Source organism: Leptinotarsa decemlineata, unplaced genomic scaffold, assembly GCF_025532065.1.
Source record: "Leptinotarsa decemlineata unplaced genomic scaffold, Ldec_3_MD MMD2_tig00026328_RagTag_RagTag, whole genome shotgun sequence".
NCBI classification, from domain to species: domain Eukaryota; kingdom Metazoa; phylum Arthropoda; class Insecta; order Coleoptera; family Chrysomelidae; genus Leptinotarsa; species Leptinotarsa decemlineata.
Window position 1 is genome coordinate 147,479 of NW_027412688.1, and position 23,799 is coordinate 171,277.

Sequence of the window (23,799 nt, forward strand, 5' to 3'; positions counted from 1 at the left end):
CCGTCCTGTCCTGTCCTGCATATTATGGAGTGAAGAAGTAATGGTGGTATTACCAGTTGTGAGGGTTTCGTGATATGAAATTTTCGAAGCTTCAGTATTTATCGTTGACAATTTATTTCAAGTGCAGTTCAGTTGAATAATTGTGACGGTGGGAGTGTAGTGAAAACTATGTTACATTAGGAGAAACAAATCAGGTCACATCGATCTTTGCTCTAGGTATATATAAGTAGGTACCTATTCCCCTAAAAGGAAGAATCAAAAACCGATATCGTCTTAATTTACAAAGCCTTAAAGATCTTCGCAAATGTCATATCCAGGGCGTCCACCCATCATGCAAGGCCTTCCCATGGCTTACATGTCTATGGGGGCACCTGCACCCCAGTTAATGCCAGCAGTTATGCCTATACAACATGTGAGTATTCTAGAAACATATAACTTTGAAAATAACTACTCTAATTTAACTCCCAAGTACCTTTTTTGGGCTTTTTTTTTCTCTTTCAATTTGCCACCTTTCATTATATTTATCAGGTTTAAGGGAGCCTGTTTCATAAAACTACAGTATTTTACAAATTTCATTTGTGTATATATAGATATAATTTATTTTATTTTTTACACATTTTTTAATTTATAACTTTGTGACATTATCTATTTCGTATAGTTTTATTTCTTTTCAATATTGTACATTGACGTTTTCCTCTTTTTCATTTGTACTTCTGCTCTTGTGGTTATACAAATCAATCTGAGTAAATAAAGAGATTATTATTATTATTATTATTATTATTTAAAAGAGAAGAAGCCCATGACATACAAGCGAAGAACATATTGGTTTCAAATAATCTATAAATGACATCTTTGATTTCCCCAAGAAAAAACACCAGTAATCTATGATAGAATTAAATGTCTGTAAAGAACTCTAAAAAGTTACACTTGTTAAGGAGGTTGCGGTTGCTGTATTTCTCGATATCGAACGAGCATTTGACAATGCACTACCTAAATCTACAGGAATATCTTTGGCTAGGAAAGGCATAGAATCGACCATAACCGGCTGGATCTATGCCACGCTGGTAAACAGAACTGCAACTACGACTCTTCAAGGCGAGGCCATTAGGTTCAGGGTCATCAGAGGCTGCCCTCAAGGTGGGGTACTGTCTCTCCTTCTGTGGTCGCTCCTGATGGATAGTCGAAGATTTCTGGCTTACAGAGACATGCTTATCTGGTGATCAGTGGTGCCATCAGTACCACACCGTCAGCGGCCATGGAGATCCTTCTAGATCTACCTCCTTTCCACATTTTTGTGAAGAGAGAGGCCAGATGGACTGCATATAGACTTGTATAAAATAAAGTAACCAACAAATAATATTGTGATTGCACATATATTTTTTAGGTGATGGAAAATATTTTTCTATTATTAACTGATTGTCATTTATTTCAAAAAGAAAAATAAATCTTTCTTTTCTGCAGATGGTGCCCATACAGGTTACCAGCGCGCCACAAATACGAGCTTATCCTAAGCTCAATCCTAACCGAGAACAACAGAAGCAGATACAAGGACCAGCTGTTACAGTATTCGTTGGTAAGTTTTGTGTACTTACAGCTATTTGAGGTATTTAATTTTTTTCAATTTGCGTAGGGAATATTACGGAACGTGCCCCAGATGCCATGATACGGCAGATTCTAGCAGCTTGTGGTCATGTAATCAGTTGGAAGAAAGTTAAAGCTTTTGGATTCTGCGAATTAGCCGGACCTGATGCTGGTCTTAGGGCTGTTAGAATTTTACATGATCTTATGATAGGGGATAAGAGATTAGTTGCTAAGGTTGATGCTAAGACTAAAACAGTTTTAGACGAATATAAAGGTATTCTTATTTTCTGAATTGGATAATGTATTTTATTTATTCATATTGTTTTATTTACATTATTGGTATCAAGTTGAGTTCACTTTTTTACATTGAACTGTGAATTGATGACATTTAATTGTACAATTCCAATTCAGTTTTTCACAAAGCAGATGAGACATCTTAACAATTTGTATTCAGTATAAATTTTTTGTTCGAAAATTCAGAAGCAGGATTAGGCCAATATTATTTTGATACAAATCTTCAAAAACGTAAGTTTTCTTTATATGTGTGTCTCGACCTATGCAAGAAACATTTTATATTTTATACTTTTTTTTGAGCTGAGAGACGAAGAAGGCAGAAGGGGTCAACTTCCCCGCTCCAGGATGAGCCTGAAGAGGAGGAGCTTGATGAAGAAACTCAAGCTCTCGATGCAGTTGCTTTGGAAAGAATCAAACAAATAATTTATGAATATCAAGAAGAGATGAACAACTTTGAGGCAAAAAAAGAAGGTGAGTCGACAAATTAGTTGAATGTTTGTACATGCTAAATGCTATTTGTGTTTACAGAGGAAGTAATAGAAAAGTGGAACAAGGTTTTGGCAGAAGCTGAAGTGGAGGAAGAGAAACGAGATTTAATTACTAGAGAAATAGGAAAGTTTCGAGAAATCATGAAAGTAAGTATCGAGTATTCAAGACCTCTCGGACAATAACTTGAATTTAATGAAAAACATATTTCCACAAATTTTACTGAATTTTTGCTGCTAACTTGCATTCCATTTCTTGAATGGAGTTTCATGGTGGAAGTATGTCGTTCAAATGTCTTACTTTGGTCGAGTATCATTAATGGTAGGGAAGGGGGAGTTATATCTTGATTATTTGTGGGTATTAGAAGTAAGTTGCGCTCATATGGTGCTTGAAACCAAACAGGCTTATGGAATCGGCGCAGTCCCACCTAGGTTCGGCCCGAGGCGCCGCTGGTGAGTAACGTGACCACAGTTAAATCCACTCGATCAACATGTTCACATTACATGTCACTAATCTTCAAGAGTCTGTAACTCATTTTCATATCAAAATCAATCTTAGGAATTGAGAAATACTCTAGTTTGATACTTTTTTACTTTCTGAAACCTGCATGTGATGTGAATATGTTCCAGTTTTAGTTGAAATTTACAAAATAATTGAACATAAATTGTAACATCTGCCTTATATGTAGACATATACTTAGTGTTGAAGATAATGTGTAGGTGAAGTAATTTTTTATGAAATATTCTTCATTTGAAATAACAATAACAAACAAACAGTAACAAAAAGTGAAACCATTTGTACAAAATTGAATGAGACAAATTTTCAATAAGTAAGTGATGGTTTTCGATATCCTTTTCAGATAATAAAATATATTTTATTGTAAATCTAAGGATCAAGTCTTGTTGGTAACATAATATATTCCGAAATTATTCATTTTATTCATGCAAAAATTGTAATAAGGGCTGCCAAATTGGATATTTTTGATGTATCTGATGAAGAATACAATATTCTTGTATCGGCTCCTTCAATAAATTGGGCCGTATGATTGACTGAGCATCTCAACACAATAGACCTTCACACTTTCCGGAAGTAATACTCAACTTTTTCGTTTCAAAATTAAATAGATATTTCGAAAATGATTGTGACGACACTACCATTCAGACTTACCTCGCATACCGTAATGTATATGATTTTTGTAAAGAAGAAAAAAGTATATGAACGAATATGACAAGATATTTATTTAAATAGGATACCCTAATATACATATCGCACTAGTATTTCTAAAATGCCACAACTCAAAAATCGGTATATTTGAGTTGAGACTATGAAAAAATTGGTAAATATTTCTGTATCAAGTTGTATTAACTGTATCAAGTTGTATTAACATCCAAACTGTATCAACTTGATATAGTTCAGATGATACTGTATCAACTTGATACAGTTTATATGATCGATAAAGAAATATTTATCGATTTTTTTCATATTGATTTTTGAGTTGTGTCCCTTTAGAAATACTAGTGCAATATGTAATTTCATATTATAAAATTAACAAAATACAATTTGATAAAAATCAGTTACTAAAACTTGATTATAATATATAGTTATTATCAAGAATCAAATATAAGATGTAATATAAAATGTGATTAATAAAAAGACAAATAATAAGATGACATTAGCTAATAATAAAAATAATAATAATAATATTGCCACAGACAACTGATGCCATCTCTTGATAGAATGTATCATAACAATTTCGTTTTGAAGCAATATATTGTATTATATTGTTTTATTTCCTCTGGTAATTTATTATATTCATTCAATCCTTTGAAAAATATAGATTTCATTGCACTCTTCTGCTTTGTCTCATCGATATGAAAATTATCTAAAGATTGTGTATTATAGTTATGTAACTGTTGTATGTAACAAATTGATCGAAGTAATCAGAAAACATATTCATTGTATTCCTTCAATAAGTACCACTCGATCAAAAATTCTTCAACAAAATTCCAAATATAAAGTCTTTGTTTTGTAAAATGAAATGATTCTTAATTTTGACTTTAAAAACAAGTTGGCAAAGTTGCACACACGGTCAGAACAACAGATAGCCCAAACAAAATAGACAATACCTAAGAAAAAATGTATCGATACCATTTTTGTAGAGAATTTCACGATCTAGAAACTTTTGTCTGGATCATTGTTTCGGTAGCTCTCACTGTATAAAAATTCAGCTTGTTAGAAATTTCTGCAAACTCGGGCCTTTTTCCGTCTATTTTGTCTGGACTAAAGAATACAGAATATGAAAAGCTTTAAGGTGTTGCCAAGTTCATATCAAATGCTAGTGACGTCACGACCATCATTTTTATTCGATTAAAAAAAAAACTGTTGAAAATTTTGTAAAAAATATAAAATTGGGTAGCATTATACATGTAGTTCTCACTTGTTTTCACCTATGTGGTTATCCCAATATCAGTGTAAAGATTCACTATATGAAAGATAGGTTTTGTTCAGGGTAGTTGACATTATTTTTTTCACTCTGAAAAATTGTAATGGAACTGGTGTTTCACTACAAATTGTGGTGGAATAATATGAACAGCATTAAGACAATCACTTATATCAAGGTACCATATATTTTGATATTGCTATGTTGTGAAGCAGATTGAATGAATGTTTTGGGAATTCTTGTTACAATTTATGTTGTGAAAGTTTTACTATTTAATGTGAAACCACCTTATTTTATATTAGTTGTATTATATTTATGCTGCGGTTCGTATTTGTAAGTTACGTTCCGTAGCTTAACTTTCATTGTCATCGATATTGTGGAGTTTCGAGTTTTGGATCTGTCAACCTCTCTAAGGAATTCCATCTTCAGTTTTCAGTGTAAGTTTTAAACGTTCAAGTAGAGATATTATTGTCCTTGAAAAATAATGACAGTTTTACAGTGAGGTGTTGGCAACATGAAATTATCCAGAATCGAAACTTTATTATAATGTGATTTATCACAGGAGATTCTTCATTACTAATTTTTTTTTTGTGGAAGCAACGATTTTCTTCACTTGCCAACACTTCACTTGAAAAAGTATTCAATTGCAACACTACTTTTTGAACTTATCACATAATTGTTACTATGTTTTAAATTATTTCAAATTCATATGTTGTCTCTAGACAAAACTGAACTGTGTTTCTATTCAATTTGAAGAATCGTATTCAAAGTATTCTATTCTGAAATACATATTAGAGAGTTCAAATTTTTTTAAGTTACAATATTTGGGTGTTTAATTTAGTTTTATGTTCCCTATAAATGAACATGTGTACTAACGACCTTAAATGAAATGTAAAAATGAATGCATAGATAGATACAAAAAAAGACAATTTTTCAAATGACAAAAGCGTGTGAAAATCCGGTTAAAAAAGCTGTATTTTGAAAAAAAGTATTGATTGATTTTACTTTTTGTGATCTTTCTTTTCAAACCATTTTTCTTAAATTAACTTAATTTTTCCAAAGAAATAATTAATTTTATTGGTCTGGAGATTTATTTGTTGTATATGATGTAAAGCTTAAACAATGTTATCATGTTCTTAATAGGAAGAATTGGAACCTCTTTTGTAGCTTATAGGATTGATAGAGAGTTTTCAATTACAGTATATGAAAAAACATGTAAGCAAATCAATCAATCTTAATTTTGGTCTGAAAAACACTAACTTTCATGAAACTTCACTTACAGCATATATGATCCGTACAGAGAAAACTACGTGAATAAAAAAAGAGATACACGTAAATCTTGAAGATAACTGGTATGCATCTTTTCCTAATATTAGTGCAGACTTCTGAACGTCTTATTGAAGTATTTTTCTTTTTAGAAACAAGAAGAAGAGAAAGAGGTTCGCAAGAAGAAAGAAGAATTAAAAGACAAACCTCGCGATCGGGACAGGTCTCGCTCACACTCACCGAGTCCGGCAAGGAGGAAGGACAAAGAAGAGAAGAGAAGAAGGCATTCTAGATCGAGGTGGGAAATTGGAATGTTTTGTTCAAGGTTGACGATTTTACGCATAACCGTATGTTTCAGATCACATGAGAAGAGCAGAGAGCGAGAAAAGGACAGGGAACGGGAGAAAGAGAGAGAACGTGAACGCGAGAGAGAAAAAGAAAGAGAGCGCGAGAGAGAGCGTGATAGGGAACGTGATCGGGAGAGGGAAAGAGAACGAGAACGAGAGAGGGAACGTGAACGTGACAGAGAACGAGATAGAGATAGAGGCAGAGATAGAGACAGAGATCGAGATCTTGATGACAAAAAAAGTACCAGAGACTTGATGAGGGAAAAGGAGATGGAAGAGGAAGCTAAAGAGAAGAAAAAGGCCGAAAGAAGGGCTCGAGAGAAAGAAGCTGCTTACCAGGAAAGGTTGAGGTGAGGGATATTTTGATTTTTTTTTTATAATTATTTGTTTGAATATCACCTGACTCAAATTGTAGGGCTTGGGAAACCAGAGAAAGGCGTAAAGCTAAAGAATATGAAAAAGAAAGGGAAAAAGATAGGTTGAAGGAAGAGGAACGAGAACATGATGCTAAAAGACTCAAAGAATTTTTGGAAGATTATGATGACGAACGAGACGACACAAAGTATTACAAGTAAGCTTTCATTATGTTTGTTTGGAGCATATTTATTTTTTCCATGTTGTTTCACTCTGTATTTGTCATTAATGTCAGCTATCATATAATTTAATTATGAATTGGTTTTACATTTACTAATTATGAATCAACAACAAAAATTAATTAACGCCCCGGGGCGACTCAAATAATTCCAGTGGCCATTTGCTAGAAACCAACATCGAACAGTGCGTTCAATAACACTATCATTGCCAAATGCCTGGTTAATTTTTTGGGCTGTTTCGGTTCAATTTTAATTCGTAGAATTAATTTAACGAGCTGAAAAGAGGCAACAAATTAAAATTTGGAAAATGAATTAACAGCATCAATGTATAGAGTAAAAAATTCTCTGTCAAACAGTATTAACCACATTAACTACTAAAACACATGACATTAAAATGCACAAAACTTTTGAAACAAACTAATACTAACTCCATTTCAGGGGTCGGGAGCTTCAAAAAAGAGTTGCCGATAGATTGAAAGAAGCCGACCTAGACAATAGGGATAGATTGAAAGAAAAGGAAGAAATTGAAGAACTCAAAAATAGGATATTTTCTGGCGAACATGAAGATCCAAATGCCGAATTTGAAAAAGTTAGTTATTTTTTAATATTCTGCTCCATATTCTAGTGCAGAAATGAAGAAAGGTCTTCCTAACTATTTTTATAAAACTTTAGGTTTAGATTATTTGTGATATATTCGAATAATTTTTGTATTGATTTCATTTTTATCAAATGTGATAAGTAAAAAGATAATTATTATAAGTCTTAACCAGCTAGTGATAATTTCGAATAAACTTGCAGGAAGCACTAAAGCAAAAAATCACATATTTTTGTTTTTAGGCCAAAAAAGAAAGAGAGGAACAGTATAAACCTAAACTTCTCATTGACGTGAATCTAGAACACTGGAAGCAGAAAGAAAGAGAAAAGGAAAGAGAAATCGAGCGACAGAAGGCACGAGAGAGAGAAAGAAATCGGGAATTGGACAGAGAAAGAGACAGACAAAGGCAACGAGAAGAAAGAGAAAAGTGAGTTCTTATATTTCAGATTGAGAATATTTCATATGAAAATAACAATATATTTCTAGGTATATATTGCAACAAGCGGCTCAGGAATTAGCAGCTGTTGAAGCAGAACCTATAGACAGCGATAGCGACATGGATGATGATAATCACTACAGTCCAGCACCGCCTGAGCCAGATAGCGTTTCAGTAGACAATATGGACTCTGCACAGGTAGAGTAGAAATTATTCTCTTGTGTGACAATTCATGAATCATATACAGTCATCAAAAATAAACTTGTATATATGCAAGAACAATTTTTTATAATATACTAGTTGTTGCCCGCGGCTTCGCCCGTGTAGAATTTGGTAGTTGTAGTACTAATTAGTACTATGTTGCTGTATCGCTGCTATTCCAATGTTTTGACAGAATCAGAATCAACGAACTTAGGCGTGGGCAGCTTTATAGAAGAGTGCATTCAAAAAATTGTTCTACGGCGCCATCTAGTGGCGATTTACAGAAAAATTGATAGCCTAAAACCTCTATGAAAAATTACTTATACATGTCAAGTTTTATCACGATCGGTTGAGCAATGTACTTTATTACTTACCAACCAACCAACAAACATCCATTTTTATTAATTAGATTAGGGTAACTTTCAAAATACAAATTTCTAGAAAAATGGTATGTTACAATCTAATGTTAATAATTAGATGGTTCAACTGAATATAGTATATAAAAATGGATGTTTGTTGGTTGGTTGGTTGGTTGGTTGGTAAGTGATAAACTTCTACATCGCTCAACCGATAGTGATGAAACTTTTTTTTTCCACAACCTTTGTGGAGATCAAATCGTGAGGTGTAGTTTTTGAAAAAAGTGATGAAACTGGACATGTATTAGTAATTTTTCACAGAGAAGGTTTTTAGGCTATCAATTTATCTGTAACTCGCCACTAGGTGGCGCTGTAGAACAATTTTTTGAAAGCACTGGTCTATATCGCTGCGCACGCCTAAGTTCGTTGATTCTGATTGTGTCAAAACATTGGAACAGCAACGATACAGCAACATAGTACCAGTGTATTATAAAAAGTTTATAAACGTATACAACTACAGTTTCTTGTATGGACAAGTTACGTGTTTGCCAATATTTAAATTAAAATATAAACAAATACATTTTCAACTATTTTGAATACCAAAATAGAAAAAATGTATATAAAGCTTAATGATAAATTGTCTAAACGACGAGAAAAATGTTTTGTGTTATTATAGAGATAGAGAGAGAAATATGTTTATGATCCTTAGAAAAAGTTCCTGTTGACAAATGTTTTTGAACTATGTTGAAATTGCATAAAAGTAGTACCTAAAATCTTATCTATATAAAATAGAATGTCAAACACATTAGTACCTAGCAAATAAACGCTGTACAAATTAAAATTTTCTTTAAAAGTATATGTTGTATTATAGCGAGATACCAAAAGTAAATCACATAATTCATAAAATGAGTGGTCATCCAAATCATTATATGCTTTATCGGAGGTGAAAGGCTGGCTGTAGTAGACTTTCTTACTGTAATGTTCAGTTATCATTTCTTTTTGTCTAACCCTCAGTGGACTCAGGTTCAGGCTCCCGAAGAAGACTCTAGGCATTCCTTCACCTCAAACCATGATGACCAGTCAGCTGCTCCGACTGGCACTGGCATGAAGATAACCCTATCGAAACCCATCACGCTGCAGTCACCTACAAGAGATTCAAAACGCAAGAGAGCTGACCTGCGCGAAGTTTTTAACCCAGACGAAGATGACAGTGCCACTCAGGTCAAAAAACGAAAATTGATTCCATTAGGTAATTTTTATTTTTTACTTTTTGAACACAATAAATAATCTACTAACTTTTAGATTATAATGAAGACAAGAAGAGCAAGAAAGAAAAAGAAAAGGAAAATGGGGATAAGAAGGTGGAAGAAACAAAATCACAAGAAGAAAAGCGTAAAAGCATTAAGTCTCTAATTGAAAAGATTCCTACCGAGAAAGATGCCTTGTTCGCCTACCAATTAGACTGGGGGGCCATTGACAATAATCTGATGGAAAAGAAAATCCGTCCTTGGATCAATAAAAAGATTATAGAATATATTGGCGAGCCAGAACCGACTTTGGTAGATTTCATTTGTTCCAAAGTATTGGCTGGCTCCCAACCTCAGACTATTCTGGAAGACGTGCAGATGGTGAGATTTTATTGTGTGAATTTGCATTATTTTATTATATTATGTTTATTTTCAGGTCCTTGACGAAGAAGCAGAAGTTTTTGTGGTAAAAATGTGGAGACTATTGATTTACGAAGTTGAGGCAAAGAAATTAGGTTTAGTGAAATGATGATGCAGTATCGGTTTATTACTTTTTTTTATGTACATACATAACATCATAATTATTTAGTTATCAGATTGACCCGATGAACTCAAGCATGATTTCCAAACGTATTTTTATATTGTTTTGTCATTGCTGCCTACCATTTTCGTATTTGTGTAAGTTCAATAAAGCGATTTGGGTTATTTTTTCCTGAAGCAAAAATATTTTTCAGTAAATGGTTTGGTGAATGTGCTATATATATATAGCAAAGTAATTCTATACATGTTTGACTTTCTTCATCAATTTATATATTCAATTTATTGTTTTTGACTCATTTTACTACACCGAAGAAGCTTCCCATTAGAAGCGAAAGCTTGGCAGAGTAGAGCAAAGTTTTGATTTTTTGATATAGATACAGAAAATAATAATCGAACATAGCACTAACGAAAGTGGCAAAACATAGACACCTGTTCCAGGCTTTTGGCCCATCATCAGTATGGTGTAGCCAAGTGTAAGGATGGGCAACACTTGGTTACCAAAAGATAGAAATACACACATTTGTGGTTTCAGCTAATAGATCTTGTGTTTACAAGAAAACTATCAAAATTACCACGAAGGCAGCTATAGCTACCTGCGTGACATCCGGATCCAGGATGCAGAAACTGTCGAAACATATAGATTCAACATCAGGATTCGTTGCATTGTTGAAATAACTTGTAATTACAAGGACAACTCCCAACCAGTCACAGGTGCAGATAAAGCAACCTGCGTGACGAAAGTAGGATGTATGATTAACTATCCAGCTTGACCAAAGTATTTTAAGAATGCTTTCTAGACTTTCCTAATTATACAGTGCATTTTTTTTAATGTCTCCCCCCACTGTTATTTTTTGAACGGGTCAACTCAAAAAATAAAAATTTGGAATAATGAAATCAATGCATGAATACTTTATTTTGAAATGAAATTGACAAATGAAACTTTCAAGATGGCGACTGGGCGCCATCTGGGAAAAAACAATTAAATGGAAAGGGGGGTCGGGGTCTTGTGATACATCTTTTTGAAGCTCCTGACAAATGCTTCACAACCCTAGAATATAATGTCAATATCTTCACCTACTACAAAATGGCGGAACTTTTGATAATTGCCTGAAAACATTGACATTTAACTACATAATATGAGGTAATAAGCATGAGGTCAGTTGAACTTCTTGACATATGAACAGCCTATCGGATATTTCACGATTTTCGAACACAGTAACGTCAATATCTCTACAAATATTTATTATTCTCTGCCGTATATCCAATATTGAAGCAGGTTCAGTTTCGTACACCTTTTGCTTCAAATGAAAAAAGTCCAAAGGAGTCAAATCTGGCCAGCCGGCTGGCCATTCTGTAGAACCTTGACAGCCAATCCAACGACCGGTATCCAAATAGTTTCTTACTTGTCTGGAGTAATGTGGTGGTGCTCCATCTTGTTGGAATACAGTATCCATATTGAATTCATTAGGATTCGCTTTGACGATTTCAATGATGAGAGGGTCAACGGTAGTTTCCAGCATATTCAAATACAGTTCCCCTGTTAAATTTTGATCAATAAATAGAGGTCCTACAATATTCTTGCCCTAACGTTAATTTTTCTGTTCTTCGATCAGGGTCATCTTCAGTTGATTGGTGTACCATTTTAATTTTATATGAGTGATACCTATGTCTCTTCAAAAGTCTCCACACAGTAGAAGGAGACACCTCACAAACATTCGCGACGAAATAAGTAGACTGTTTAGATTTTACTACCATCTCGACAATTATTTGCACTTGTTGTTCTTCCGGAATGGATGGATGACCTGCGGACTTTTGACCGGTAGTTGTGAATTTGGATACAAGTTCCCTCAAATATTTTCTACAGATAGGACGATTCGGAAAACGTTAATTGAAAATCCTTTCGGGCTCGTGAAAGTTACATGTCGCACGAAATTGATCATTTTAGAGATTATTAACGTGGTACCTTTATACTAGTAAAACGGATAACTAAATGATAATATTCTAACTGAACAATGATGTTCATTGTCGTACTGACATTTTTTGACGTTTTTATAAACAAAAAATAACAAACCTTATCGGGTTGTTGGAATTGCCATATGGCAGATAAAAAGGAATAATAATAATAATATGCTTTATTATCCATAAGACATAATCTTGTAAAAAAAGCTTGGGTAGTAGTACATACTTGAGAAAATGCAAACTATGTTAAGAAGGAGGATATAAAAGATATGTATATATAATAGTAAAAGTCAAGTTTATAAAAGAATAGACTTAAAAAGTAACAACTTAAGAGCTCCTTAATAAGTAAAGATAAAAAATAAGCGTAAGTCAGTTAAAAGCTATCGTTAAAATATTCATCCAAAGTATAATAGGATCTATCAGATAGAAATTGTTTGACTAACTTCCTGAATTGGAAGTCATTTATATTGGCAGATCTTATGTCCATTGGCAAATGATTGTACGTTTTCCATCGTTGTAAAATATGAAGTGTCTGGTAATGTTTTTGAGTTGACACAGTGAGTTTCAGAGTGTGTCTGCAGTTTCGGGTGTTATAATGGGAAGAGGATGGAGCAAAATTTAATATATGCTTATTCATTAAACACACAGATTCCAGTATACATTTTTTAGAAATATCAATCTTAATGTGTTTGTCTTCAGCAAATTATTAAATGTTCCGTCATTTTGTAGTAGGTGAAGATATTGACTTAATATTGTTAAGTATTCGTCAGGAGCTTTAAAATATGTATCACAAGACCCCCCTTTCGCCCAGTCGCCATCTTGAAAGTTACATCTGTCAGTTTCACTTCAAAATAAAGTATTCATGCATTGATTTCATTATCCCAAATTTCAATTTTTTGAGTTGACCCGTTCAAAAAATAAAATGGGAGGAACACTGCAGGAAAAATCCGACCCAGGCAGCAAAGTGCCTGCATAATTGAAACCCTCCTCTAAGAGAAAGATTATTAACTAGTAACAGCTCCATCTCGTGAACAATGCCCCAAGTGGGGAAAAACACCCCATGTATCAATACCATTCCAATACTCTAACAGAGATCAAAACGTGTCTGAAGACTGTGTCGAAGCGAGATACATATGTATAAGAAAATAAATATAATTCAATATCCAGCGAGGTATAAGCCGAGGAAGTAGTTGTTTTTCAGCAGGCATTTTCTGGAACCTACTGTGTAGGTTCCAGAAAATTGTTGTGGAATTGGCCGCGGTGGTAGTGCGTCCGACTCACGATCAGAAGGTCGTGTGTTCGATTCCCGCCTCGACCAGATATTTTTCTCGAGAGAATTTATCTGGTTGAAGCTGGAATGATTCTGAAACCGTGTTAGGAATCACACGTTAAAAGGTAATACCTCGTTAGTCCTTAGCTCTCACAAGTTTCTCAACTTCTGAGAGTTGTAGTTCGTATGGGGGCGGCAGCTGATTAACGGAAAAACAGATTTTTTTAAAACAGACAGGTAGTTGGGAGAGATGAATGTTGTTTAGAAACATTCATTTTCTTAATCATGTTATCCTATAAACGCTGATTCAGATCAAGTAAACTGCTGAAAGTGATGATCAAGATAATCTTCAATACTGTGAGAAGTTTCATCAGTTACGAAGTTGTTTACTGCTTTTGTGAAATGCGGGAGATGATTCAATCTATTCTGGAAGTTTTCTGCCACTGTAGATATTGAATTTTTATCAGACCTGATGCTGGAATTTGTAAACGTAAGTTATGTGGATCTTTTCTGGTGGTTGTGTGCTGCCGTCTGTATTTCTGTTTTTATGGACTAGACAGACAATCTTTAGTATAAGTAGCGAAGGAAGCCAAAGAAGCTTGTGTTTGTGAAATATTGGAAGGCAGAAGTATCCAGCACCACTAATGTACCTCAGCGCTCATTTTGTAATCTAAATAGACTGATTAATACGTGATCACTGCATGAACCCCAAAAAGGTAATCCATATCTCAATACCACTTTCCACTTTTTTTGAAACATGATAGATATGTTCTCCCTACTTTCAATGTAGATTCCAAAAAACTTTGTCGATTCAACAGTAACAACCATTTCATTATTGTATTTCAACATTATTGCAAAGGATGAAGAAAATGATAGTTTTTCAAATCCCACCCGTGATATTACGCGCCACTCTGAACACACACACACACTCTGAACAACATTTTCAATAATAAAATAAAAAAAAGGAAAATTTTCAAATTATTTATTTTCAAGTTAAAAAGTTTGGATCACATCAATACATCAAACTGGAGGGATTTCTAAGAAAACACCACTGTACAATATTTATTGAATAATTTGTCAATAAAAGTGCAGTTTCATTTTCCGAATGGCCATTAAATGCAAAATTATATAAGACTGGACCCTAAAAATTTAAGACATCAGAAAGATTTCCACTTTTATGAAAATATTATTATATCACATATTCATTAATGATACATTTGGAAAATATGTGTAGTAACCAAAACTTGATTTTCCTCCTTTATTCACTTCCTTTATTTTTTATTCTCGGGAACAAGTAAAAACATTAAATATTATCAAAAAAAATGTTAGAAGACATGTGAAAGTACCAAAATAATTACAGTTTACACATTTGTGAACTACTATTTTCAATTCCTTTTTTTATATAATCAGGTGGAATTTTTGCCATATTTGTTTTTGAAATATGTTCGGTTTTGATAGTTCGTACTCAAACCTCTGACGTAAAATGAATCTATTGAAAACGCTTTCCTAAAACCAGGACAAAAAATTACAGTATCTCGACGCGCGTTTCGCTAACCAAGTTAGCGTCCTCAGGAAATCATTATGACTAAATTTCACTATTATGTTAGTATTTTTATATCCTATTGGACTAACTAGTACCTATTAGTATTACCTAATACTAATACTACTACCTAATATAGTATTATATAACTATTACCTGTTATTGAATTTCACCAGTTCGGACTTCCATTGTCTAATATATAAAATGATTTGAAATCCCTGAAATAACTAAACAAGAAGAACTAAAAATAAAAAGGTGTAAATGACAATTATTTTTAATTCTTCTTTTTTAGTTGTTTCAAAGATTTCAAATCATTTTAAATATTAGATAATGGAAGTCCGAACTAGTGAAATTCATCACGAAACATTGTCATTACCTGTTATTAACCCTATGATAAACTACCTTTTGTTTTAATACCTCTAATTTGTTATGTATTTCCTCTATGTTAGTGATCATCTCTAATATTTATCGGTTTTTTTATTTAGAATAATTACATATAAGAGACCAAACAAAAGTCTATTCGAAATAGAACCTTTGTCACTATTCATAGAACTTATTCCGCATTTTTCAATTTCCAAACTTTTGAAGGCATCCTGAAAGCTTGGAAATATAATAACTATCAAGTTATATAATACTAACTGGTGTAGTTAGGTGATACTAACAGGTTGTAGTTAGGCTGCTAGAATATAAAAATACTAACATAGTAGTAAAATTCAGTCATAATGATCTCCTGAGGATGCTAACATGGTTTTCAAAACGCGCGTAGTGAGACCTTCTTAATTTTTTGTTCTGGTGTTGGGAAAGTGTTTTCAATGTATGTTGGGTGTTTCTACCAAAACAATATGAGTTGCTAGTTACCACATTCCAAACTGTTATTATGATTCCCAGTGAATCAAAGAGTAAAGGAAATTTACCATTAAATAATCAGTGGGAATCGATTGGTGCAATTTCAAAATCTAAGAGGATTTCTGCAAATTTTGCTTTCAATGGCCCAACCTTATTCCTTCAATTCTAATTGATTCTTGTTACAAAATAAAAATAATTATACACATGTATATGTACACCAATCTATTTGAAAGAGTCGAAATTTTATTGTAAATAAACTCAATACAACGTTAAGTAATATATGTTCACCAATCATTGTACAAAACTAAAACTCATACATAATAAATTTTACTCTAAATTCTTCAAAAAAAAAAATAAAATAAAAAATATCTAATCTAGTCACCTTAATGTAAGACTGTATTTACAGTTATAGGAGTAAGGTACACATATATAAAGTACTTTTTCCAATCTAAATTTAAAACATTGTTTCGCAAATAAAATTTTTAGAAAACTCACAACTAATTCCGATACTATAAAATGTTTTTTTTTTCAATAATATTTATTTTAGTAAATTAAATAATTACATCCCGATTAATCCCTTATCAAATCAAAAGACGCCCAAAGTGATATTAATTCAAATTTATATTGCAAGTACTAAATGTGGGTCGATTCATTTCACTTCTGTAACATACTGTTTAGCAAACTGAGCTAAAGAAAGTCACTCGTTGATCCTCAGGACAGTAGGGGCATGATTTTTGGAATTAGCAATGAATTTTCCTGTGTTAGTTAACATTTTCTTTTCAAATTATATGATCAACCTTGTATATATTAATAGTATTTTAGAGGCTGGATTACTTCTGAAAAAAAAAAAAAAGAACGTCAAAAAGCGAATAGAAATAAATCTCTTATAAAAGTACATTTCAATTCAAAAATCACTCAAACCATGCAAGAATTTACAGAAATATTGATGATAAGTTCATGAGTCCTATCAGATCTGGTCGTAAGTTTTGAGCAATATACAAACCAGAGTTTTTTGTAACAGTCTTTGAAAGTTTCGATACAAATTCAGTATAAGCAGTTAATATAAAGTGTAACTTCCAGTTACCTCTTGAATAAATCTATGATATGATAGGAAATGAATAGACCAGGCTACCAGAGAGAAACAAGCTGATAAGTATCTCAAGAGAAAATTAGATCATAAAATCCACAATGCAGTATATATGTAAATTCCCATTTGCCTCAAAACCAAAATACAAAACCCAACCAATGGTTTGATGTAGTTACAGTACTGTTTAGGAATAATTTAGGATATGAGAGGACCAAAGTTAGACAATATGACAGAAATTGAGAAAATACAGTCCATAATATGTTCAATATCTAAAATGATGAAGTGTCTCATACCTGATTCCAGTTCTGGGAATACTGTCCGTAATAGTTCCAGTTACTACCGTAACTGCCATGACCATGCTGATTATTTCCGCCACCACTGCCGGAGCTGTACTTCCACTGGTTGCCTCCACCGCTACCCCAGTTTTGGTTGCTATAACCACTCCTGCCTCCATACGATGATTGTTGGTTGTAACCTTGCCCACCCCATCCACCAGACCAACTCTGTCCTCGGCCTTGGCCACGACCTCCTCCTTGTCCATGTACGGGACCATGGTCCCGACTCCTACTGCTGTTGTGATCCCTGGTATAGCCGCCTTGGTTGTAATTACCTCTAGCGCCATGGTAATCTCGCGAGCCACCTACATATTCCATAAAAGACTTTAGAGTGAAATCATCAACGAGGAACCTTTGTGTGTTCTTAGAATAAAACTGCAATATCGGATTCGGTTATGTAATTTTATCTTAAATAATTAGTTCTAAATAAAAGTCTGCGATGGCATATATCTACCTCTTATGTGGTAGCCACTAATGCAAAATACTTAGCCATAAATATAATTAAATTGGATACTTTTTTACAATGCACATTTTAGAATATCTGTCGAATTCTTATAAAAATTGATACAATTGTCGTTGTATTTAATATAGATGAACTATGTCTTTTACACTAAGTAATTTGGACAAATTGTTTAAAAGTTATCACGGTAAGATTAACTTTACGCAACGAGTAAGCCATTCGCAGGGGTCGACGGGCGGTCTAAAATAAAGCGCCATCCCCGAGAATGTGGGAGGGGAGGAAATATCTAATGGCCACCGCGCTTTCCTGACCTCAACACCATACACTTCTTCTTATGAGGTTATCTCAAAGAACTTGTTTTCATAACCGAGTGTCAGAGTGAAGTAGAGCTTCGTCGAAAAATTACGCATGCGACCAACATTTTTATCTATGATGAAAAGTCTTGCGGCACATGAAAAGGAATAATATTCATCGTTGTCGAATGTCTATTAGACCAGGTGCTAGATATTTTGAATACTTATTGTGATATTAGGCACCAATAAAATTTCTCTTGTACCATTTTGTCTTCTTTCTAAGGCAAGTTCCTTACTGTTGTCCAAAAAGGAATGGATTGACAATTTTGCAGTTCTTAATGTTATCATTTGTTGTATTATTCTCAGTATGTTTTTTTATGTGCTCATTAATACAGTTATTATTATACTAACCTCTCCATTCTCGAGCAGGTGGACCTCGAGTATCCTGCCTTTCTCTGTTCCAACCACCGCCTCTAGGCCTTGGTGCCACCCACCTCCCTCTAGGTTCGTATCTCTGACTATGGAAGCTGCTCCTATCTCGGTAATTTCTACTGCGATAATCGTTTCCTGAAATAAGTACATATAGATCAATCTTATACGACTAATCTGCGAAACTCACGTCTATGCTGCCATCTATCATCTTTGAACTTTTTCTCTGTTCCGTATCCTGCTTCCTTACCCTTTTCGTTATACTTCTTTACGATTTCTTTAGCTTCGGATTCATCGACACCCGCATAAATCACCTCATCAATCCAATCTCCCTTGTCCGGTAAAATCATAGCAGCTATAATCCAAAAAAATTGTTCAACAATAATTCCCATTTTTGTTAGCATAAATTTGCCCTGACGGCACACATATTTCAGAAATACATTCTACATATTCAAAATCATATTTGATATCGAGGATAGATTTTTATTAAAATATTAATTCGTAACAACATACATATAGAAACGTAACATTTGTTTTTTTAATAAAGATTTTGTATAATTTATAATTCTTGATCCATGGTATCTTTATCAACCTCAAATGCCTTCAATTGTTAGAAAAGTTCGTGAATGAATGAGTAGGTGCAAAAGTATTGTAAAATTTTGGTTTTACATTGGTATAATACTATGATGACCCAGTATCAAACGCATGTGAGATTTTTATCAAGTTTTGATGAGCTGCAGATTCTTTAAGGCAAAAAATAATTTAAATAAAGTTTCTAGTTGACCATTATTTCAGTAGACATTATTTTGCAACTGGAAAAAAGGAGGTCAATGGCATTTGAAATATAACCCTCAATACATTTCTCATTAAATTGATGGATATAGGAAATCATAATGAAGAAAAGAGAACTTTTACCACTTTTACAAAAGTGGTAAAAAACAGAAAGTTTCAATTCTCTTTCCTTCATTAACATTTCTTATTTATAAAATGCAAACCAATTCTATCAAGTAGCAGCAGTTTATTGCTAGAAATCACAAGCATTAAAAGGCAGATTATTCATCTTGTTTGACCTTCTCAAACCTCTATTTTCAAGGAGGGTCTGGATATTTTATGATACATTTCAATAATTTTACTGATGCATGATAACATTCAAATATATTTTTTTCAAATGGTCTCCACTATTAATCAAATTTCATTGAAACAGTTATTGATAATTTTTTAGAATCACGTTCAATCGGCCGATTTTTTTATAAAAGAGTGCTCGTGTACAAGTAATGATTAATTCTAGTTCCAATGGTAATAGAAAAATGGAATGTAATTGATTCTCTAAGGTAAGAATGCTGACAAAAGTTTTAGTCTATTTCCTTTCTTCATACGATGGTACTTTTCTCTTTGAAAATAAAGCTCAGTGAATTTCCTCAATATGAAATATGACATTGAATTTGGGATGTGTGCTATCTAGGCATTAATTGAACATATATTCCATAAGGGATTTGGTGTATGATCATAAGCTTCCTGCTCAAAGATTCTTCTGGAACACTTAAAATAAGTGATATTTTTGTTCTAAGTCCCCCAATAAAGTTTTCATACTAGTGTTGAAGGACCACCAAAAGAAGTAAAAATAGTCTATGAAAATGAAACAATCGGTTAAAAATATATCTGTTTCAATATCAAATTGTGGGTTTTTCAAAATATATTAATGGTCTAGATAAATGATATTGAGTTTCGTAGTTTTAACTTGGAAAATATTTATTTAAAAATGAATTCTATTGAATTTCTGTAAAGTCTTAGAACTTTACTGATAAAAACTACATATTGTCAAAGTGCTTAGTTGATACATCCATACCTCTGCAAGTTTTTGGGATTTTCAAACTATTGACTTAAGAACTATCAATGTCCTTGAATTTGTTATTTGGATGATTGTTAGATAGTTGGTGATTTTCTTATAATTCAATGTTTATATAGAAGTAGTTGTTTCTTTGAGTATTTTTCCTTCAATGTAATTCAATGTTTACATGAAAATAGTTGTTTCTCGAGTTTTTTCTTCCAGTTTTTCGTCTGAAAGTAACGTATATGCATGTTCTACAGTTTTTTGTAGTTTATTTTGAAATTAATTGCGTTCTTTCTTCCCACTTTTTTGTAGGAAGATGGAGAAGTAGAAAGCCAAAACCTTTCCTATAAAAATGTAAATTTTACAATGTAGTTTTCACAATGAGAATATGATAATATATACAATTCAAGCATCAATCTTATCGTCTAAATATGATTGTAAATACTCTTCTAGAGTATAGAAGCAATGTTTGATAAGGTATCGCTTAATCACTCTGTTCAAGTTGTTGAAACTGATTTTTTTTTACTTTCAATTCCAGAAATATTATAATTCAAAGAATTTCTCTGTGAAAGGGTTAGTCAAGATCAAAGAATTTTATTCGCGTGGCATATCTGGTGTTGTATTTAAGTATATCACTGTGATGAATCTCAAGAGTTAATGATCGCTTCTTCGGTAGATAGAAAAGGCATAATGTCGAGAGCAACAAAAATGGGTTTATTATGTTGCTGTTTAATATTATTAATAATTTTTATTAGGAACATCAAAAAATGACAGAGATGAATGTCAAATAAGCACTGCATAATAATAAAAAAAATAAAAAATAACTCCAAAAGTTTTACTGAGAAGAAAACTCATCAGGTGTATTTGACCAGTAGAATATTACATTTTTAAAATTGTTCAAATATTTTTGAGGGGATGATCCCAGAACCGTCTTATATTTAATTCTATTTAATCAATATGTTGCTTCATATATTTTTTGACACATCCTTATTGGGGAAATTTTTACGATCAATTAATATGGTGGTAAAACGTAGAATAATAAATATTAATTTTGAAAACCTAGTCTCTAAAACCTAATGTCTAACAAAATAATAAAAGTTTTAAATAGAAATATGTTATCTAGTCAACACAAATATACCTTTCATTTCAAGAATTGTACTATCAGGAACCTCTTTACCCTCCGTAGCTTCTTGCAAAGATTGTCGTCTAGCGTGTTCTTCATCTCCAACTACAATTACCACCGCCTTTCTCTTGAAGCCCTCAAATGGCCGCATTTTACGGCGTTGGGCTGATGGAAATACGTTTGTCTGCCACAAGCCTCATTATTATAATAACGTCCTCAAACGTTTCATTTCATAATCAAATTCAAAAGAATGGTCAAGCCAGCGAAATATTTCATTTTGTTAAAAAAAAAAAAACATAATTCTGCAATTAGGAATATTTATCTGGTTGCAAGAAAAAATACAGCTTGCGGTTGACAGAAAATATATCAAAACTGAGATAGACATGTACATATAATATATAGAGTATGGGACTACTTTACCATGAGGCGTATCATGTGAGTCGCTGTCTGCCAATAATATTAGGCTGCGTCATTGTTACGTAGAAAGCAGGAATTGTAGTAACAAAATCATATGTCAAATAGTTTTTGAAAGATATGCCATGAAGTCGTTATCATGACTACTTCCATCAGTTCATATAAATATAGTTTCTTCGGCCTTCATCTTGTAATTGCGTTCATCCTCCTATTAAAGTGCATAGCATGCAATTGAATGTAGAATAGCTGCTGTCCTGCCCTTGTCGATACCATCATGTTATAAACTACAACTTCAATAATCGATTAAATAATCAGCATTCTGTCAACCACACTCCGTAATTCATTTTGCTTTTTGTACCTAGAATTGATGTAGAAATGCATTCAGAATTATGTTCTAGGACAAGAGAACTTACATGAGGTTTCACAAACTTGAGTAATAAATTGTTCATGTCAGAGATTAGATTCAACTTGAAAAATATATCGAGTAGATAAATATTTAATTATCTTTTGAATGTTATGATGCATAATACATTTGTACATGAAAATACTATATATATTGTGAAACACAATATTAATATGGTGCATTCTTTAAATTCATCCCCAGAAATTTTGTAGCTTTTACGAGTTGAATAAAAAAATTTGATGTTCATATACGTGAATTATTCTAGTTCAAGTATTTTTTTATATAATCTTATCCAATTATGAATTGCATGTTAAAAGGTAGGACCTCGTTGATCTTTAGTACACACAAGTTTCAACATATATGATGCAATTTCCAGCTTCCTTCACAAAAGTTATTAAACATGAGTCAAATCATATTATTTTCAACTTCTATACAGTACTTGAATATTTTCACATAATCACACTGTTCTCAAACTTGTAGAATTGTAGAATTCTTGCAAAGATTACTTGCAAGAATTCTACAATTAAACAAGTCCTGATTTTGAGACATCATTCATTCAAATCTAGTTTCTGAAGTATTATATTTTTAAAACATTTCAAAAATAAATGATAACAACATCCAACCATCTCTCAAATTTCGAAAGACTTGCATGTATCTCAAAGTACAATTCTAGGGTTAGAAATATGGCAACCAAGTTGATGCGACATTATTTTTTGTATATCTGTCACATAAACTAACAAGACCTCAGTAAAACAGGTCAAATAGTGGAAATTTCTACATAATTATATGAAATCAACACTGACTTCTAATATTTTTTGTTAGGTGCATCTAAGGCTAACAGGAAATAATGTTAAATTTGATAGAATTTTTCAAAAGTGCATACTTAAAATCCGCCTGATACCTAAAGAGAAATTATATATTAAAACTAGATTTTTTTTATTAAAAATATAACAACAGAGTACAGTTCAACACAGTTAAGACACTATAAATATAAAATATGTTGTTATTCTCTCTAATCAGAAAAAATGCTGGTATCGGGATTCACAAACATTCAACATGACAAGTGAAACAAGAAAACCTCTACAAAGCTCGTAGTAACGTATCAGACATGTGCTTTCAGACTCAGCTGTTCTTTTAAAATATTGATGAATAAACTATTATAGCCCACGTATATAAACAGGAAAATAAATATTTCTAAATAAAATCTACTTACACCGTAGGTTATGGTAAATGCCTTATAACGATTCATTTATGATAAATTGGGACAATATGTATATAAATTAAGATAGTTCAATTGAGATGGCGTGCAAGTAGACATACAAGAATTGAAGTAACGGTGCGAGGCCAGAGTGAACGAACAATGAGCAGCGAAAGAGTTGGTGCAGTTTAATAAACTATATTTTGTGTACCTGTTTAACTTCAAGGTA

General features: G+C 32.7%; 2 protein-coding genes and 1 long non-coding RNA gene across 5 annotated transcripts in view; 2 read left to right on the top strand and 1 right to left on the bottom strand.

The window, feature by feature from the left end:
• On the top strand, window positions 1-16,522 carry LOC111514549 (RNA-binding protein 25). 2 transcript variants are annotated; one of them, XR_012467266.1, is made up of 15 exons: window positions 1-412; window positions 1,462-1,573; window positions 1,631-1,855; window positions 2,176-2,346; window positions 2,404-2,510; window positions 6,220-6,365; window positions 6,426-6,764; window positions 6,830-6,985; window positions 7,446-7,596; window positions 7,845-8,029; window positions 8,089-8,236; window positions 9,610-9,844; window positions 9,898-10,223; window positions 10,279-13,570; window positions 13,849-16,522. XR_012467266.1 is itself a non-coding variant. In XM_023170811.2 (14 exons), the coding sequence occupies exons 1-14, from the start codon at window positions 305-307 to the stop codon at window positions 10,369-10,371; spliced, it is 2,502 nt and encodes an 833-aa protein (XP_023026579.1). In that variant the 5' UTR covers window positions 1-304; the 3' UTR covers window positions 10,372-16,522. The 2 variants fall into 2 exon arrangements, 1 of the variants encoding a protein (XP_023026579.1); XM_023170811.2 differs by having other exon boundaries at window positions 10,279-16,522.
• Window positions 14,579-23,799, bottom strand: part of LOC111514515 (uncharacterized) — a 17,272-nt gene continuing 8,051 nt past the window's right edge. The window contains exons 10-14 of the mRNA XM_023170755.2: window positions 21,571-21,739; window positions 18,792-18,956; window positions 18,584-18,739; window positions 17,378-17,724; window positions 14,579-16,833 (exon numbers count right to left, since the gene is read on the bottom strand). Of these exons, the coding sequence (XP_023026523.2) occupies window positions 16,828-16,833; window positions 17,378-17,724; window positions 18,584-18,739; window positions 18,792-18,956; window positions 21,571-21,739 (843 nt within the window). The 3' untranslated portion in view covers window positions 14,579-16,827. The remainder of the gene's footprint in view (window positions 16,834-17,377; window positions 17,725-18,583; window positions 18,740-18,791; window positions 18,957-21,570; window positions 21,740-23,799) is intronic.
• LOC141485529 (uncharacterized) overlaps window positions 21,739-23,799 on the top strand; it is a 5,992-nt gene continuing 3,931 nt past the window's right edge. The window contains exons 1-2 of one of the 2 annotated variants that reach the window (XR_012467268.1): window positions 21,739-22,689; window positions 23,593-23,796. This is a non-coding gene — a long non-coding RNA (uncharacterized lncRNA). Of the gene's footprint in view, window positions 23,797-23,799 lie in introns of both variants that reach the window. The other variant, XR_012467267.1, reaches the window with a different exon arrangement.